This window comes from Lynx canadensis, chromosome A1 (genome assembly GCF_007474595.2).
Source record: "Lynx canadensis isolate LIC74 chromosome A1, mLynCan4.pri.v2, whole genome shotgun sequence".
NCBI lineage: Eukaryota > Metazoa > Chordata > Mammalia > Carnivora > Felidae > Lynx > Lynx canadensis.
This window is the reverse complement of record NC_044303.2, coordinates 151,656,111-151,674,760: the sequence shown is the minus strand read 5'-3', so window position 1 is coordinate 151,674,760 and position 18,650 is coordinate 151,656,111. Positions and strand designations below refer to the sequence as shown.

The 18,650-nt window shown below is 35.6% G+C and overlaps 1 protein-coding gene across 17 annotated transcripts in view; it reads left to right on the top strand.

Annotated features, from left to right (window-relative positions):
- MEF2C (myocyte enhancer factor 2C) overlaps nucleotides 1-18,650 on the top strand; it is a 152,678-nt gene that overhangs the window by 48,404 nt on the left and 85,624 nt on the right. For 10 of the 17 annotated variants that reach the window (XM_030324436.1, XM_030324502.1, XM_030324484.1 and 7 more), the window contains exon 2: nucleotides 8,034-8,229. In XM_030324436.1, the coding sequence (XP_030180296.1) occupies nucleotides 8,176-8,229 (54 nt within the window). In that variant the 5' untranslated portion in view covers nucleotides 8,034-8,175. Of the gene's footprint in view, nucleotides 1-4,742; nucleotides 4,897-5,059; nucleotides 5,072-5,876; nucleotides 6,210-8,033; nucleotides 8,230-18,650 lie in introns of those variants that run through there. The other 7 variants (XM_030324428.1, XM_030324395.1, XM_030324443.1 and 4 more) reach the window with 6 other exon arrangements.

The following is an 18,650-nucleotide window of genomic DNA, read 5'->3' as shown; positions in this document are numbered from 1 at the left end:
CATCAGAGGTTTCAGATGAACAAAGCCTTAATTAGGTTGATTAGGATGCTGTAAAAGAGATGAAGAGAATAGAAAAATTGATGAATCACTGGTTTCCATGTTGAGCCACATAGAACAGCAATATCAAATATCTATATTTTGAGAGACATTATTATGGCATTTTGGCTATTATGTATATTAGATGAAAGGCTTTTATGTAAACTTTATAAATTCCTGAAGTTCGACCAAAGACAAAAAAAGTAAATGACATTCAGTGTAAATAGTGGGTGATTTGTCAAGCTTATTCTCCTTAACGTATAACAAAAAACATTGGCAGGAGGACAGTAGTTCTTTCTTTCTATTTCAAGGTCATCTTTAAATATTAACTAAATTAGGAAAATAAAAACAGAAGCAAATTATTTTTAGGACATAATTTTCAATTGTTTAACGTAATATTTGAATACAGAATAATTACTTAGACTGCCTTTTAACCAGTTATATCACTTTCTTAGTAATATTGTGATTATTTATTGTGATTATTTGGTGATATTGTGATTCTTTGATTATTTGGTGTGATTATTTAGTAATATTGTGATTTCTTAGTAATATTGTGATTATTTAAGACTACTCAGGTGTCTTAGAATGTACTCTTACTGTTTTATCTTCACATTATGAAAGACTGAAATGGAGCTTTTCCATTTGCTGCAGGTTTGCACGAAAATGTTCTCCCCACACACACCCAGACACACACACCAATGTATCAGTAAGGCTGAACATGGTGTCTGGTACATATAGGCTTTTGAGAAAGAAATTTATAGAGTTTTTCCACTTTAGTGATGAAATATGATATGAAATTCATATGAATGAATTCATATGAATATGAATTTCATATGATGAAATATGATAAAAGATTAAGAAAATAATGAACATAAAATGTTTTTCTGAAAGGATTATGAGATGCCCAGGAACTCAGATTTTGTTATAGTAACACGAAAACGTATAACAACATCTCCCTCTTCAATCCTAGCTTGCTTTGAAGGCTGGCAATTTTGTTTCACCGATACTGGTGTTGTGTGGTGCTTTACTTGCTTTGTTCAGTAAGAGCGACACAAAATCCAGCTGCGTGTTCTTACTGAGAGGTTACAGCTGGGGAACAGAACGTAATCTGTGATGCCAAATAGTAGCTGTTGCTTTGTGATGACGCAACGCAGGGGTTACCTTTGTGGTAAGCCCTGGCACATCACTAAGTGGCTTTTGAAAGAAAAGGTGGTGGCTGTACTGTTGGGAAAAATTAGGAAAACAAAGACATGATAGAACCCTGAATTAATTACTTAATATGATGTGGAAAGGCAAAAAAAAAAAAAAAAACTGTGATGTGGTTCAACAGCATGAGGCTCTTGACATATTTAGACCATTTGGAGTTTATTTTGGAACGGGGAATTAAGAAGGCTGTTTAAGCTGCAGTGTGAAAAAAATGTTCAAGACAGAATATACCATGGAAAACCGTGACGGGGAAGGTATGCTTCCCTCGTGTTTATTAAATTGTTTATAATGCAACACGGTTGTTTGAAGGTATGCGTGTCTCCTAAATTCTAGAACTGTGTAAATAAAATGATTTATGTCAGTGATAATGGCAGGTTAGGCCCACTTATTAAATTAATTGCAGAGGTTTTCAAAACGAGTTCCTTTTTAGCCTTATTATATTTCTGACATACATTTCATCTCCTTTTGTCCTTGGGGAAAGATATTAAAGTAGGACTAGAAGCATTAATGTAGAGTTTTCAGCAGCCATGGTCATTGGGAAAATTGATATATTTCCCTAGTTATTTCTGCTTTTGCAGCCTGAAGCTCTTCCATGACTGATACTTAAGAGAAACTTCTTAATTTTTATAACACTGTAAATTTTTTTCTTCATATAATGATTATTGTTAAGGAATAAATGAAGCATTACCTGTTAGAACTTGCTCATCATTAGCTCTGGAAAGTGAAGTCTTCACGGTGTACATAAGGACTATGATTCGCTTGGTAGCCTCGTTGTATAACACGACTTTTGTTTTATGCCTCAAAACTGAAGCAATCTTACAAGTAGTAGGTCATGTCTGCAGTGCTGCTGCTGTGTACCCACTTTGCATACAGTACCACACCTAGTGCTCGTAAGCCATCCTGCACGTCAAGAAGTTTGTTCCCAGCTTGTTGTAGGCAAGAGCAAACAACAAGCTCAAGTTCAGACCTGAGCCTCCTGACTCCAAAATTCTTTCCACTTCGACTTCGGGTTGTGAGTTACTCTTATTCCATATATGAGATGCTATATAAATACGACAGAGGATTAAATGAAGTTGTCAACTTGCTTCTGTATAAGCAGAAATATGAAAATATTCTCAGGAATAGTCATTAAAACTAGCAACTGAAGAAAATACATACCTGAGAGGTGAAAATCTTAAATTCATTAATCAACTGAGTTACCGGCTCCTCTGATGTGCCTGGCAGTGGGGTAGATAATGTGATTACGAAAGTGACGCAAAACAGAGTTGGCCCACAGATGTTGAAGAAGACAGGCAATTTCAGTTGTGACAAGTGCTACAAAGAAAGGCATGGTGCTGTGAGTCCTAACGGGGGATTTGTTGTGATCGTGAAAGGATGGAGTGCTTCCTGAGGAGGTGAAATTAGAGCTAAGACAGAAAGGAGAGGAAGAAGTTAAGGGGGCACAGAGGGGAAGGTGGAGCATTCCAGGCAGGGGGGATTGCATATTCAAAGGCCCTGTGGTAGGAAGGAGTGTGGCATGTATGAGGAACTGACAGATGACATTATTATTTGTATGTGACACTATGTTACTGAGACTTGGTGACAATTCCAAATTCCATCATATTGCCACTAAATTGAAATAAATTGAGAAGATAACTTTGTATTTGGCATGATGGTATGTATCCAGAGGTAAATAATAGTGGTTTTTTAAGTACCCTTAGGAAGGTAAGTTTTGACTATGTGTCTTTAAAATGAAATCAGCTAGCATTCATAGCTAGGGTAATACAACATCATAAATTTACTTCAAGAGACATGGAATGACTTTCAGGACCAAGGAAGTATTCCCCAACTCTTAGGATATAACATAGTTGAGTAACAATGAGAATAATAATAATTGTTATGTCTTTCGAAGTTCAAAATACCTCTTAAGCAGAAAAAAAAAGTAAAAGTTCTACTTGTTCATTTTAACCAAAATATAGTTACATGCCTCATATGTCTTTCAAATATGTCCTAAAGGAGAAAGTTAAATGTATCTCTATGTACCATAATAAGCAAAGTTTTCCACTTCAAATAATAATGAATCATTTACTTATTTGAATTACTAATACCAGGCTTGCAGCAACTGGGCTTAAGATCATTTTCGTCTCCTACTAAGCATCCGGTTTGTGTTTATATGACAGTATCATTTTTTGTTGGACATAGTGTGCTTGGTTTTCAGCCTTTAGTTTTTATAAAACTCTGTATGAAGATGCTAGTATTAGTGAAAATGTAAGACAGCGAAGAAGTTATTTGCTAATATGAGTAAAAGAAAACCAGAATTCTTTCTTTGCAGATTGACATCACATATTTTAATGTTTGATCATTTTTCATAGGTTGTTTTTATTTAAGTGACTGCATTGTGCTTATTGTAGCAAAATACATGCTTTGCAAAGATAAGTTTAGCAGAAGAGAATTAATTTCTTCCCACATCTTTTAATGTGGCATGGCAGTCTCACTCTACGATCAAAACACATAACTGAAGGTTGTGTTTAATTTCTAAATCAAAGTGTTGTGGGAAGATGATTGAAATCTGAAGATGACTCAGATCCACTTGATATGTGGTTTTCTTCCTACAGAAACCTTATGGTAGACTGCCATTTCCATGTTAGAAGGAACCTAATAGCGATGAGATTAAAATAAATAGTTTCATTATATACTGAAAGTTTATGTTAGTTTCTTTGGTTCTTTGAATTTTTTGGACAACTTTGAGAACTGCAATAACATAGTCATCTATTCCCCCCACTCACTATATCTTTTTTTAAACTATGGTTGCAAAGAAGTAATGTGTTTTACTAACAAACATTGATTTTTTTTTGTTTTTTGGACAGCTTTTGTGATTCTATTTTTTACCAAAAATATAATTTATCCAATTGGCTCTTTGTCTGTATAGAATTCTTCATTTGCCTCGAAGGGTAAATTAAGATTATACGGCTGCGTTAGCTGTGTCAGATGACTTCTGCGAGACATAGTAAATGGTAATTGTGATGTATCTCCTCCTTGACCAAAGTGAATTCGTTTTCTTGTTCTTATTCCTTAAAGCAATCATACAAAAGACGAAACTAGACCTGAAATGGATTTTTCTTAGGTGCTTTAAAAATAGAAATACAAAATTGTGTCGCCATGTCTGCGTTTCTGTCATTGTCCCTTATCTGAACCTCTCAAAGGCCTCTGTGTGTGTGGCATGCAGCACGGCACACTCAGACAGTTCTGCTCAGAGAAGGAAGTGAAGAGTTTTGGTTCCCATTTTACACTTCTGGAACAGTTTAGGGAAGGAAGCACCTTTACACCTTTTATTGTTCGTGGTTGCTGACATCATATCCTTCCCCGACCAGTCTGTGCGTGTTTCCTGCCATTCTGTCAAGATTCTTCTGTGTGAAGGGGAGGGATTTTGTGGGAGGGAGGGAGAGAGGGAGGAAGAGCGCAAAAAAGAGTGAGGCTGGGAAGGGGGGAGGCGGTGTGTGTCACTCAAGGGAACTTGTTTGTAAATGAGAGAGCTGGGGTGGGAGAAGGATCTTTAGCATCTGTCCACAAGATATTCTTCTCTACTTGGGTCTCAAAACCACTCTGCCTTCATCTGTCTGCTTATGCCAAACTCAAAGTGAACAGAAGCCTGCCATAATGAAGTTCCCCTTTTTAGTAAGCAGCTTGATTTTATTTTTCTTATATTTAGGTTGACGAAAAGAAAAAAAAATGCAGAAGACTGTAACTCCATAGAGTGTAACTGTGGTAGAGCGTTTCTTTTTCTTCTTCTTTTTTTAATTACTGATTGTTTCTCTGTGGCTCTGTCATTTTCCAAGAATGCTTCTTTCATGTGGAGAGAAGTTAGCAGCAGGGCTGGTGGAATTATTTTAAGCTTATGGTTGATTGTATGTAATGAAAGTTCTCAGCATAACTTGAAATTCTGCTACACGGAGTTTAGCGTTTAGCGATTCTCTTCTTCGTATACATACAAAACAGTTTTAAAAGCTACTAAACTTACATAATCTCTTTCTCAGCCTCTCTAGGCCTCCTACAAATTAATACTCGAAACCGACTTTGCAAAATAATTTTTGCGTAAAAATCAGCTTAGAAAAATAGTTATGCTAAGAAAACAACTCCTGAGCTATTGTTGACCTTCCTAACTCTGAATTTTTACTGGCAGCCCTGAAACGTGGTGATCCATAATCAAATGTTCTAAGCCACATCTCGTGACATATTTTACTTCATGAAAACGTCGCATCATCACTGCGTAGTAGTCTGCATGTGTACATAATAATATCAGATTTCGTATTTTAAAAATGTTCAGCAGGCAAGACTTCAAGAAATACTCATTTTTATGGAAAGCAGGAAAATATCTTAATTTTTACTGAAATTTAAGCTTGTTTGTCTTTACCTTGCGTATTTCAAAAGGGAAAACATATCCGGTGGTGTTCTGACCATTTTATATACATGTTTGATATATGCATATAAATTTTCTCAGGCAAAATATTTCCCATCCTTTTTCACTAATTAAAATCCCTGCCCTGCTCTTTTTCAAAAGTGTCTCTCGTTTCAAAGTTGTGAAATATGGGGTGGTGATATGTAGGAACTCTTCTAAGTTTGGCTCTGGAGGAGCGCTCCCTCTGCCTTTCTGAAGAGACTTTTCTCCTGGGATGTTTCTCTGCTTGTTTGGTTATTTGTATTTTGAAACCAGGATCTGTAGAAGTTCTCGTCTTCCCCGCCTTGTCACCACACTCTAATCTGTTCACCCTGACCTTCCACCTTAAAGTGAATAAGCGCTTAGGCAGGCATAGTCCTGTAAGCCGATAGTGCCACCGGCCTCAGCTAAACGAAAAGAAAGGAAATTGTCCCATATGCATTTGCTGTGGATTCATGGGTTGGCTTTTCTGTGATAGAGGAAGCCTGTTTGTCTCTTTGGGGTCTTGCACATGCAAGGGAAATATCAATCTAACGTGCCGCTGGCTTCTAAGGTAAGACTATGGGAAACACAGGAAAGTTGCCCAGTCGAGTGATATTTAAGACTGTTTCTAAAAATAGATAGATGGACAGTGTTTGGCAACAGCGAATATATAATGCAATTGTGCTTCATGAATGTTTTCTATTGTAATGTGATTTTAATGTGTTATTATAGCTAATTTTTTCATGTGTATTTGTCAAATGTGTGTTGTTTATATAACTCTTTAAAACTTTTGAACTACTTCCAACATTTAAAATTACCACTGGAGTTTTGGATGAGCACTGTGTGGTCATGATGTTACTCAACATATATAGTATTCTCAGAGGCACAACTGAGCCGCAGTTTCGTAGAAAGGCATTGGGCAAAGGAGAATGGATGGTCTTAGTATTTAAGCAGCGCTTAATCCACCAGAACTAATTATATCATAATAGCTTCTGCAATTAGATAACCACAGAAAATTTTAATTTAAAGAAATTTACTCAAGGTGATAAAGAATTTAGAAATTAAATTAAAGAAATCAAAAGACAGCTGATGATCAGACCAAGTGTATAACAGCTTTCCTGTTCCGATAACTTTGAATTGGAGCCAAATAATCTATTAAATAGCCAGGACATTGGCTTAGCATTACATAATACATGTGGGAATTTTTCAGGTCCCTTGTCAGACACCAACTAAAACAGGGAAATTCTGAGCCATGTGTAAAGTAGTTGCATTCTCTGACATAAGACTGGATAGGATAATTGGAGCTGTTGCTTGCAAATGAAGAATCCATTGTGGAATGCTTTCTGGTTAACTTCCACATTTCACGGCAATTTATTTTCATTACTTTCAAATATTTTCAGATATAATTTAAAACAAAGTAAAATACATACTTTTAATTCTCGGGTTCTCTGGGTTTATTTTATATTATGGATGATCCTTTCTTTAATTTTAATTCATGACCTAAAGATATCTAGTATATATAGAGTATCAGGCTTCTGTAATTTTGTATCTTACTCCCCAAAGACATATGATATGTCTTTTTAACATATTTAAATTTTGAGAACTGATGGCTTATTATAAAAAGTGTAGTTATAAAAAAAAAGTATCATTATAAATGGAGTAATACTCTATTTTTTTCCCACCATTTCTTTTCTGTGAATGATTATCTTTTTTGATTCTTGTGTTCAATATATAGCTTAAGGGCTTTCAAGAGGAAAAGGAGATCTCAGTGCTGATAGCTGCTTATTATGTAAGATTAAATATCCCATATTATTTTTACAGTGTTCTCATAGCAGTGACTTTTTAAAAATAAGATTAAAGGATTTAGATTTAAATTAGTTGACATTTACATATATCAAATAGCACTTTCATAATAGTCCATCCTATTTGCATAACGAGGGACGTTATCACCTCTGCTGTCAAAACACGAGATTGTTTTCCCTTCAGAAATGAATTAGCTGCCCTACTTAGCATACACAGGTACATAGAGGTTCATTAACTCTCTGATTCAGGTAATTTTTCATAATAGAAGGGTGAAAATAGTCACCTAATTTCATTAAAAAATATTAAGAAACTCGTTGCAAAAGATACATTTCAAGTGTTGGGCTTTAAAGTACAGTTTTTGTCATTTAAATGACTTGTTATATTACTTATGAGATTATTTTAACTGTAAAAACAAACTGTTCCTATTTGACATGCTCCTGCATGAGATATACCATGTGCTTTGAGTACATATTTTCATTCATTTGATTGGCTTACTTCCATATAGTTTTCTTTTTTAAAAAATTAGAATACGATAGTTCTTATGAAACTGACTTTCAGTTAAAGTGGCATTTAATTTTTCTTTTTTGTCCAGCAGGAACGAATGCAGGAATTTGGGAACTGAGCAGTGCAAGTGCTGAAGAAGGAGATTTGTTTGGAGGAAACAGGAAAGAGAAAGAAAAGGAAGGAAAAAATACATAATTTCAGGGACGAGAGAGAGAAGAAAAACGGGGACTATGGGGAGAAAAAAGATTCAGATTACGAGGATTATGGATGAACGTAACAGACAGGTGAGTGGGTAGACTTTTTCTTGTATCATTATTTACATGGACTATTTATTACATTTCCCCAGGTATATTAAAGGTACCCTGAAAACATTCCAAACTTGTGAGCATACATTAAGAGAAGTCTTAGTGAATTAAATGTGGCCAGTTTAAATGCTAATATTCTATCATATGTCAAGGGGGAAGAATCACCTTATCTGTTAGACAAGTAGCTTACATGATTATTCACTTTTTATTTCACAATAAATTTTGAACGGGAGCTATCCCTGTATAACATGAATAGCTTAATAATTAAGAGTTAATAAGCATAACATTGCTGCACTGCACGCATCATCAAACAAAGATATTCCTATATTCATGGGAACGAGGACTTTTGTGGTCATGCACTTAAAGTTTTAGGATATAGGCTTATAAAAATGGCTTTATTTGTGTTCACACTAAAAGAGACTTTGAAATGTCTCTAAAATATTTAGCATTGTGCTGACAACAACAACAAACACCCTCACGAAATATTAGTAACTTAAAACACGTAGGCAAAAAGTATTCATTAATTCATAGCATTTTCTTTAAACCATGAATTTTGTAAACAAAGAGGCAGATGATGTTACCATTTTTTTCTGCGAGTGCAATGATAATACTGTATGATACCATCAATTTGTTCTAAAGATTTTATATCTCTAAATGTTCTATTCGACAAAGACTTGTATATCATGAATATTTGTGATTTGACTATTTTCCTTCACACTTGGGGAGAGTGCATTTGGTTAGGTGATACAAGGATAGTTGGGTGGTTTGTATGCATTCTAATGTTAACTAACAAATTGTAGTACTGCCAGATCCCAACCATTACAAATGGATGATGGAACTTGCAAAACTGGCATTCATTCCTTGACCATGGGAGAGAGGAATGTTTTGCCTGTTGCTCATTTATTCTGGGGAAAGTTAAGAGGATAGCCTTTGGAGATGCCCTCACCAGACTAATTTCCTCCAAATAAAGACACTCTGGTCTGTCTCCCCTTCTGTCTTCTTGGAACTGCAAGTGAGACTAGAACTGATTTCTGGTTTAAGTTTTTTCCTATGTTTTTTTTTCCAGTTTTATTGAGACGTAATTGACATACATCACTCTATAATTTTAAGGTGTCCAGTGTGTTGGTTTGATTTACATGTATTGTGAAATGATTACCACAATCAGTTCAGCTAACATCCATCATCTCATATAGATATAATAAAAGGAAAAGAATAAGGAAACAAAGGACTTACTCTTAGCAACCTTTCTGTGTATCACACAGCAGTGGTAGCTGTAGTCATCCGGTTGTACGTTACAACCCTAGTACTTATTTATCTTGTAACTGGAAGTTTGTACCTTTTGACCACCTTCCTCCATTTCTTCTTCCCCCAACCCTCCACCTCTGGTAATCACAAGTCTGATCTCTTTGGGTGAGTTTGTTTGTTTTTTAGATTCTACATATAAATTAGATCACACAGTCTTTGTCTTTCTCTTTCTGACTTATTTCACTTAGCATAATGCCCTCAAGATCCCTCCATGGTGTTGCAAATAGTAAGATTTCCTCTTTTTTATGGCTGAATAACGTTCCATTGTGTGTATATGTGTGTAACAACTTATTTATTCATTCATCCATTGATGGACACTTAAGTTGTTATATGTGTAAATGATAATGAATACAAGTTGTTATTTATGCCATCAAAGCCAGTATGTCATTAAGAGATAAAGAAACTTTAGATTTCCAAGTTTATACTCCCTTAAATTATTATATTTAAGGTACATACACATGACTTGAACTATTTTTGGCTGAAAATTGAGTTAAAGGATAAATAAAGATTTTTGATGGATTTCTTCATTGTTTTCCTACACATTGTTTATTGCTATCGGTCAAGCCAAAAAGTAATAATTCTGTCAATATAAACCACAGTATTTTTTTGTTGGCTTACAGCTTGAAATTGAAATTAAGACTGAAATATTGAACACCATGTACCATTGACTGTTTAGACCCAGTTATTTGTTCTAGAATCTATTTTGAGTGCTGTCAAAAATTATAGGAATTAGCACCTAAGTTCGTTGATAATACCAGGTAATTTTTCGGTTCATGAAATTCATAGTATCTTCCTTTTGCCTACAAAGAAAGGAGAAAATTTCTGCAGGTTGAATTCATGAGCTTTCATTATGCTTTATAAAGGAACATAAAACTCACACAGGATGGAAGAATTTTAACACATACTTTTGAGCTAATAATCGAACATCTTATCTTAATTTATATATGCTGCATCTATAGTTACTGTTACTCTCATCCATGTTAGAAGTCATGATAATTGTAGGAGAAGAAAAATTGTTTAAATTCACTTCAATTTAGATGACTTTTTTAATCCTGAAGATGAATTCCTTGGTTTTATTCTACAGAATTTCAGATCTGTGTAGTCCTCTCCAACCTTTAGGTATAGCAGGTCCTTCACTCATACTCTTCAATTGGTAGAAGTGAAAACTGCCACGTTTTAATGCATATTTCAGTGATTATTTTAGTGGCTATTGACAATCTCAGACATCCATCTTATTTATAAATGTTTGTTATGTGCACCACTCACCTACTACGAGAGTGGACATGAAAGCTTACAAGATGTAGGTCACTTCTAATAATCACCACCACTAGCGAATCTGCAGGAGCCAATCATCCCAAGTGCGGAGGCTCCCCCAGCCTGGGCTTCCTTTAAACTTGGTGTTCACATGTGGAAAAGAAAAATGTTAACTGCTTTGCCCTTTTTGAAGCTTACCCCACTGCAGACTCCATAATAGAACCTCACACAATGGCTCACTGTCATCTTTTCTTAAAAGTAGTAAAAGCCCACTCTGCCATTGCAGGTGTTTATTTGGCTATACAGAGAACAGGGTGTGTTTTTACAGAATAAGAAGTAGAGACTTAAAAGTGTGAAATGAAATATTACAAAGCTGATGTATAAGTTGAATATCATTAAGAACTAACACTGCTGTAAAACAGCAGCTAACTGTTTAAATTTAATTTTGCCCTTACTCTACCTTTCATGATGGAAGTAAGGAGAACAGCTAACACTCAGAAACTCCAGTTGTATACATAAAATAGTTTAGAGGAGGAAAAAAATGAACAGCTCATTTTATTTTTAAAAATTTGTCCAGCGTTTCTGAGTTTATGAAAACTACTTATTTCTCAATTTCTTACTTAAACTACATACATTACTTAAGCGAGTATGTAAAAATAAATAAAATCATGAATTGTTAATTTGTCTTATAGAAATTTCCAGATAACTTAATAAAAGTAGCAACATGTACCAAGAATTACGTATGTGTTATTTCATTTAATTCTTATTAACCCCACTTACAGGGGAATAATTCACTTATTTACTAAATCAACAAATATTATTAGATTGCAATATGCTTAACATTAAGAATTCAGTGGTAAACCAGACGAATCTCATACAGCTTATCATCTGCCACAGAGGTCAGCAAAGTTTTTCTGTAAAGGGCCAGATAGCAAATATTTTTGGCCTTGTGAGCCATACAGTCTTCATCTCAACTACTCAGCTCTGCCCTAGTTGTGAAAGCAACCTTGGACAAATGTGTAAATGAATGAATGTGTCTATGAATAAAACTTTACTGACAAAAATGAGATGGGCTGTATATGGCCTGTGGGCCAGAGTTTGTAGATCCCTGGCTTAGTAGGATGAAGCAGACATGAGATTTGCAAATATATAATAAAAATGTTATAAATATGTGGTGTGAATGAAATTATCAAAGCGCTATCAAAGTATAACAAGAGGTGCTTTATTTAGATTGGGGATTGGATGAAAGGCCTCTCTGAGGAAATGCTAAAAGATGAGAACTAAAACATGAGTCAGAGTTAGGCAGGTGACAACATTCCAGATGGAACAATATTTGCAAAGCTCCTTAAGAACGGAAAGAGCTTGCTAAGGAGCCAAGGGAAAGCTTGTGGAACTTGAGTCTGGTATGTATGACTTTGGAGAGATGAGAGAAAAGATTAGATGCTAGACAGGGCCCAGATCATGCAAAGCTTTCAAGTCAGAGAGTTAATACTAAGTGGTGGCCAAAATTTGGAGCCCACACCTTTCAGATTAAAAAAACAAAACAACGCATGCTTTTCTCAACCATGTCAGGCTACATCCTGTATAATATAATGGCTAAGAGCATGGTTTTATGTCTTTGCTTTTCCCAATTACATCATACTGCATCCAGTGTAACATAATGGTGAAAAGCATGGGTTTTAGACACAACGAACCTAGCTGTGATCCCAATTCTGCCACATACTAGCCCCTCTGAGCCTTATCAGTTTCCTCATCAATAGACTGAGGTTTAAAAAATAGTACCCACCTCAAGTCATTGAGATAATTAAATTAGGGCATAAATTTAAAGCATCTAACATATAATAAGTGCCCAATGAATGTACGTATTAGCTGTTCCTATTAAGACTCATGCTTTTCAAACCATTAGCTTTTATAACTTAATGTGACATCCATTAAAACAACTCCTGAGCTGTGTAGAACACTAAAGAGTGGTACCTGAACCTCATTTCAAGAAGGTTCTACCTTTTAAAGGCTATAAGGGAGCTGGAAGAAAAATGGAATAGAGCAGAGCAGGAGCACAAAAGGAGCCTTTGGAATCTCACAAGGGGTGAGAGAATCCTTTCAGAGCAGGAGTGGCTGATAGCAGAGGATGGCTTGTGGGCTGGAAGGAAAATCACAGACATTTGCAGGGCAGGGCTTGTGACAAGGATGAGAAGGAGTAGTTTTCTAAGTTCTATGCTTGCAGCACTTATTTTCAAATATATGTTACTGACCAAGTTATTTTGAACTACTTGTCACCATTTTTATCAACTTCCAGCATCCACTTTATTCTAACACTACGATTTCAGTGTCTCCTTCTGCATTTCTTATTTTTACCCCCAAAGTACCTTCAGTAATCAGGCAATAATCTTACCCTACTTCATATGGTACCAGTAAATATGCTCCTGAAAAAAAAAAAAAACAGATTTTTAAAGTGAGTTTTACCCTTGTCTCACTCTTTTTACAAAAGCAGAATATACTTAGAAATCTGTTATATCTGTTGTATCAAGAAGAAAGATATACAAAACATAAGCTTGTTTAACCTAAACCTGTTTATACTTGTATGTTTGTATTTTAAATTTTCAGTTTCCCCACTTTGAAATGATAGGAGAGGTAAATCCAAATGTATTTGTGTGACTTGTTATAAAAAGACATTTAAATATTTGAATAACTGTAAGGGAAAAATATTTGCCAAATAACACAGTCAGGACCTAATATAGTAAGCTAAGGGAAGAAGATTTTTAAAAGTCTTAAGTTCTCTTCCATCAGGTCTGGCACACTAATAGTTTTTGCCAGCAAACAAAATTTCATGTAATTATCAGTGCAATAACTGGAGCACAAATTAAAGACAATTAGCAACATTCTGCTCTTAATAGAACAAGAGAATCCCCTTATGACTAAAAGGAATTCAGAGATCATAGTTGTTAAATTTTCTAACTTTTTCTCTTTTCTTAGGTCCCTATGTCAGTTTCTTTTTTTTTTTTTTATGTTTTTAATGTTTATTTGCCTATTTTGAGAGAGAGAGAAAGAGAGAGTGTGAGCAGGGGAGGGTCAGAGAGAGAGCTAGAGAGAATCCCAAGCAGGCACCAGGCTGTCAGCACACAGCTGGACAAGGGTCTCTGTCCCACAAACTGTGAGATCATGAGCTGAGCTGAAATCAAGAGTCCGATGCTTAACCATCTGAGCCACCCAGTCAGTTTCTTTATATAACTTATAAATTATTTTAAATAGGCTCAGAAAAAAAGAACTCGGAGAAATATGTTCAGTGTAGATGCAACCTGTGAACAGTTTCTACATAAGGATGTTTTTAAACGAAATCTAATCTTTTTTAAAGTGAATAAAAGAGGGGCGCCTGGGTGGCTCAGTCGGTTGAGTGTCTGGCTTCAGCTCAGGTCATGATCTCACGGTTCATGAGTTCAAGCCCCACATCGGGCTCGGTGCTGACAGCTCAGAGCCTGGAGCCTGCTTCAGATTCTGCGTCTCCCTCTCTCTCTGCTCCTCCCCTGCTCACTCACTGTCTCTATCTCTCAAAAATAAATAAAGATTAAAAAAATTAAAAAAAAATAATAAAGTGAATAAAAGAGATTTATTGATTTCATCAAATGACTCTCAAAAGAAACAAGCATTATTCCTTAACGTTCTGCTACTTTCCACTATTTTAAGCTGTTCTTAGAATTTTAGCTAAAATTTCAGTGAAAATTGTACTGTAATGTTCCTTCAAGGTGATATCCAGAATGCCAGTAAATAAAAGGCTAATTACAGTTCTAAACCTGAGGGTAAAAACCTACTAACCTACTCTTTAAATGTGAGGAACTTGATAATTTAGAAAGACAAATAAGTGGCTTCAGGAAGATAACTTTGTAATTAATTCTAAACCATGAGTTGAACAGATTATTCCAGTCATACTTTTTCTTTTGTCATCTGCACGAACAGAACTTACAGATTTGTCCATTGCCTGTATGCATACCAAGCAAGTATATAGTATCTGAGAGGAAATTATACTTAAATTGCTATCGAAGAGTTATACATGTTAGTCCATGAATATCTGGAAGCTTGTTTTAAATCAAGTGAATCAAAAGGTTAAATAGGGATGCCTGGGTGGCTCAGTCGGTTGAGCATCTAACTTTGGTTCAGGTCATGATCTCCCAGTTGGTGAGTTCGAGCCCCACATGGGGCTTGCTGTTATCAGTGCAGAGCCTGCTTCAGATCATCTGTCCCCCTCTCTCTGCCACTCCCCCGCCTTGCATGAGCACATGGCACAGTCTCTCTCTCTCTCTCACAAAAATAAATAAAAGCATTTTTTTTAAGTTTTAAAAAATCACAGAAATGTTGATTTAAATCTAAAATAAATTCACAGATAACTGATATTGGTGATTATTAAGCCTTTTTTACTCTCAGTATCATTTCTTAACAGCTAAACTGCCTCCCTAAACTTGGTATCAATAAATAATTAGAGTGTATCATAGTAATGAATTAGGGCATAAAACATTTCAGAATTGAATTATAGGTATATTGATGCATCCTGTGGGCTCCTACTTAAAGGTTCCCCAGCATTTAAGTTAAATCATTCTTTCATTAATCTTAAAATCACCAGGGGGAAAAGTTTTTGTTCAGAGAGCTGGAATTACTGGTGATTGAAGATACTGAAAAAGGAAACCAGAAGGAAAAAAAATGTATTTTGTGAGTTTCCAAATCAAAGAGGTAGCTAGAGTGTTCCGATGTACATTGAGCAGCTATGACATCAGGCCACTCATTTCTGTTCTGTTCCTAGCAATTTAAAAACAGTTCACAAATGGTCTCCCCAGTATATGGGTGAAACAGAAATAGTGCGCCACACATTTACTATACATCCCATACATGTGAGCTATTTTATATTTATATCCACTAACTCTATTCCTTGACTACCAGAGAAGTATTGTCTCAACTGCCATCAAATTCATTCATTAGGTTTCCTTTGATAGGGAATCCAAGAGGTGCCAAAATTTTCACAAGGAATACAGTAACAATCTGCACAAACTGGAGGGCTTCAAGACGTCTTGTTGTTTCAGTTCTAGTTTGTATATCTCATTCAATTTTCATTTAAAACTATAATTTAGAGAAATTACCACGTTTGTGTTCATTGTATCTTCATCAGTTTGTGTAGAGAGTTGGCATTGAATGGCACCTTCCACCTCTGTGAATGCATGCACACCCCATTCTGTTTGCAATAAGTCACCTTTTGTTTTGCAAATGCACAAACCAAAGTGTGTGACATTGTATTACTAAGAAACCAACCCTAAAAATATTAACATTATAAATAGACCACATAAACCCAGAGGTTTCTTCCAAACTGTAGATTAAAGAACGTGTTGCTAATTTTCTCAAAAGCTCTGTCCTTTGCAGTCTAGACTTCCTCTAACATTATAATTTATTCGTTTAAAATAAGCTCTTTCAAAAATTTGATGCAAGTATTTTTAACGTTTACATCCCCCACATACTCTTATTGAAGACAATATGGCAACTCTCCATCCCCACCCCCAGAATAATAACTTTGGTCTAAAAAGAAAAATAACGTAATTAACTTGAAGTAAATGAAATTGCATAATATGGAATATATATTTGCATTTCTTTTGAAATATGTTGAACCACTAATAGGAATAAGAGATCCACTCTAAATGTTTGGAAATTTGACTTTTAATTTTAAGTTGGAACAGTTTAGCTTAAGAAATCACTAACATTTAAATAACATTTCAACAAACGCAACTGTTTGGAAACTACAACGGAGACAGCCTCCTGCCTTCTGTCTTGTGAGGATTGATTTGGAAGGCCCTGAGGGAGAAAATATTGGAGTTAGGAGGTAAAACTGAAGCCATCGTGGAAAGGAAGAAGTTACACTCTTCCTGTTATGACAGGAAACGTAGACAAATGTGCTTCCTGAGCATTTGCTCAGCAGGGAATGAAGTAGTCTTTGACCTTTACCTTAGGTACATTTTGGCTTTGTTAAACTAGTAAACATGTTTTTGCCCCCAAAATATTAATCTGGTTTATTTAATTTGTCTCATATTCAAATATTTTGTACGTATATGGGGTATAGAGAAATAGATAGAGGTATTTATTTTATGGCTGCATTTACAGATTGAATTTAGAACATAAATCAGCCTTTTAATGAACCAAGGAGACCTGAATAGCACATATAAAAAATTAAAAACATACTGTGTTATAGTCATCTCTTTAAAATCCAGAACATTTTTAGGCTTAAAAATGGACTACAACAAAATCTTTTAAATCCTGGTAATTTTAATAATTGTAGATCATCTTTCTTCCTTTTCCTCCTGGAAACAGATGTATCAGAAATTAGCTATCACAAGTTTTAAAACCCAGACCCTGTGAGTCTGTGAATAAACATTCAAGTTTATTCATATACATTCAACTATTTAACTGTGATCTAACCCATTGTTAATTATTTTTCCTCAAAACAGAGTGCAGTGCACAAAATTTTAAATTTTATTTTGGGGCTTGGGCGTTGGCTTAGGGTGAGGAGATGGTAGAGTTCTAAATTCCACACTCTCAAACCCCTGTTTTCATTCTTTTATTCTGTTCAGAATTTTAGGAACTACTCCTTGCAAACCCTTTGGAAATCCTGCTACACTGCAGTGAAACGCGGCTCAATGCGCTTGAGGCCAACGAGGACAATAGTCCTCTTTGCAGCAGAACACATTGCTGTCTCATCCTCGCAAGTTGTGCTGGAGGGTTACAAGCACATGGTAGCAGTCTGCTTAAAAGAGTCCCTCACTGCTCTTTAAAGAGCCTTTCATTTACGATGGCAGGCCCCGTCATTGTATAAAGGAGCGCTTGTCTAACACGAGTCTGCAGTGGCATTACTTCCTCCCACCGAGAGTAATCATCAAGCCTAAAGCTCGCAAGCCTTTCTAATGACAGACTGAATTAAACAAAATAAAATTGAAGAGGAATAGTGTAGAACAGTTGTACCATTACTTACTGTCAGAACAAGCCAGGGGAAGAAAAAGAGCATTTAAGAGGGCATTTCCCTTTTTTTCAATTAGAGATTGTCGTTGCAGACTCTTGACTCCATCCCTAACCCATTAAACACATAGGAAGACTTCGTGGCTCTGGATTAGAGAGGGCATTGTATCTATGAACTGTCCATCTTGTCCTTCATTAGTCGCTCCATTTCCTTAACCAGGAGGAAACTGAGAAACTATGTTGGGAGTAAGGCGGAATGGATCTAAATCTAAAATATTTTCATAGGATGCGGGTTATATTTCTCGTGACTCTTGTTGGACAACAACAACAACAAAAAGATAAAGCCTCAAAACTTTGAAAGTAGAATTAGTTGGGTATATTAGTCCCAAATATGTTGTAAAACAAAGAAACTAATGTCACTTTATGAATTAAAGAACTGAACAAAAAGTTTTCCACTCATTGAGCAGTTCAATTAAGATTCAGCTGACAGTGTTCTGGGTGGTGGAAAGAAGTATCAGGGACCCATAGATAAAGTTATTGTTGCTTTCCTTAGCAATGCATCGAAGGTTCTAGAGTTCAGGACTCAGTTATTCTCAGAGATGTGAATAGCTGCTGTTTCCAAAGGTCTTTTCTTTCAATTTTTCAGAACTCCTGTAAGATACGAGGACTCTCACAGTTTATATGGCAGGAAAGTTCTCCTGAGGTAACTTTACGTGAACAGAGCCCAGATTGGGAGGGTGAACGGAACAGGCACACATGTGGCCGGGAGACTCATTATTAAATGCCCCTTCCATTACACAGTAGTCACACTAATATCCCTACCCTGTAGGAAATGATACAGGTCTTGTCCTCTGTTTTTA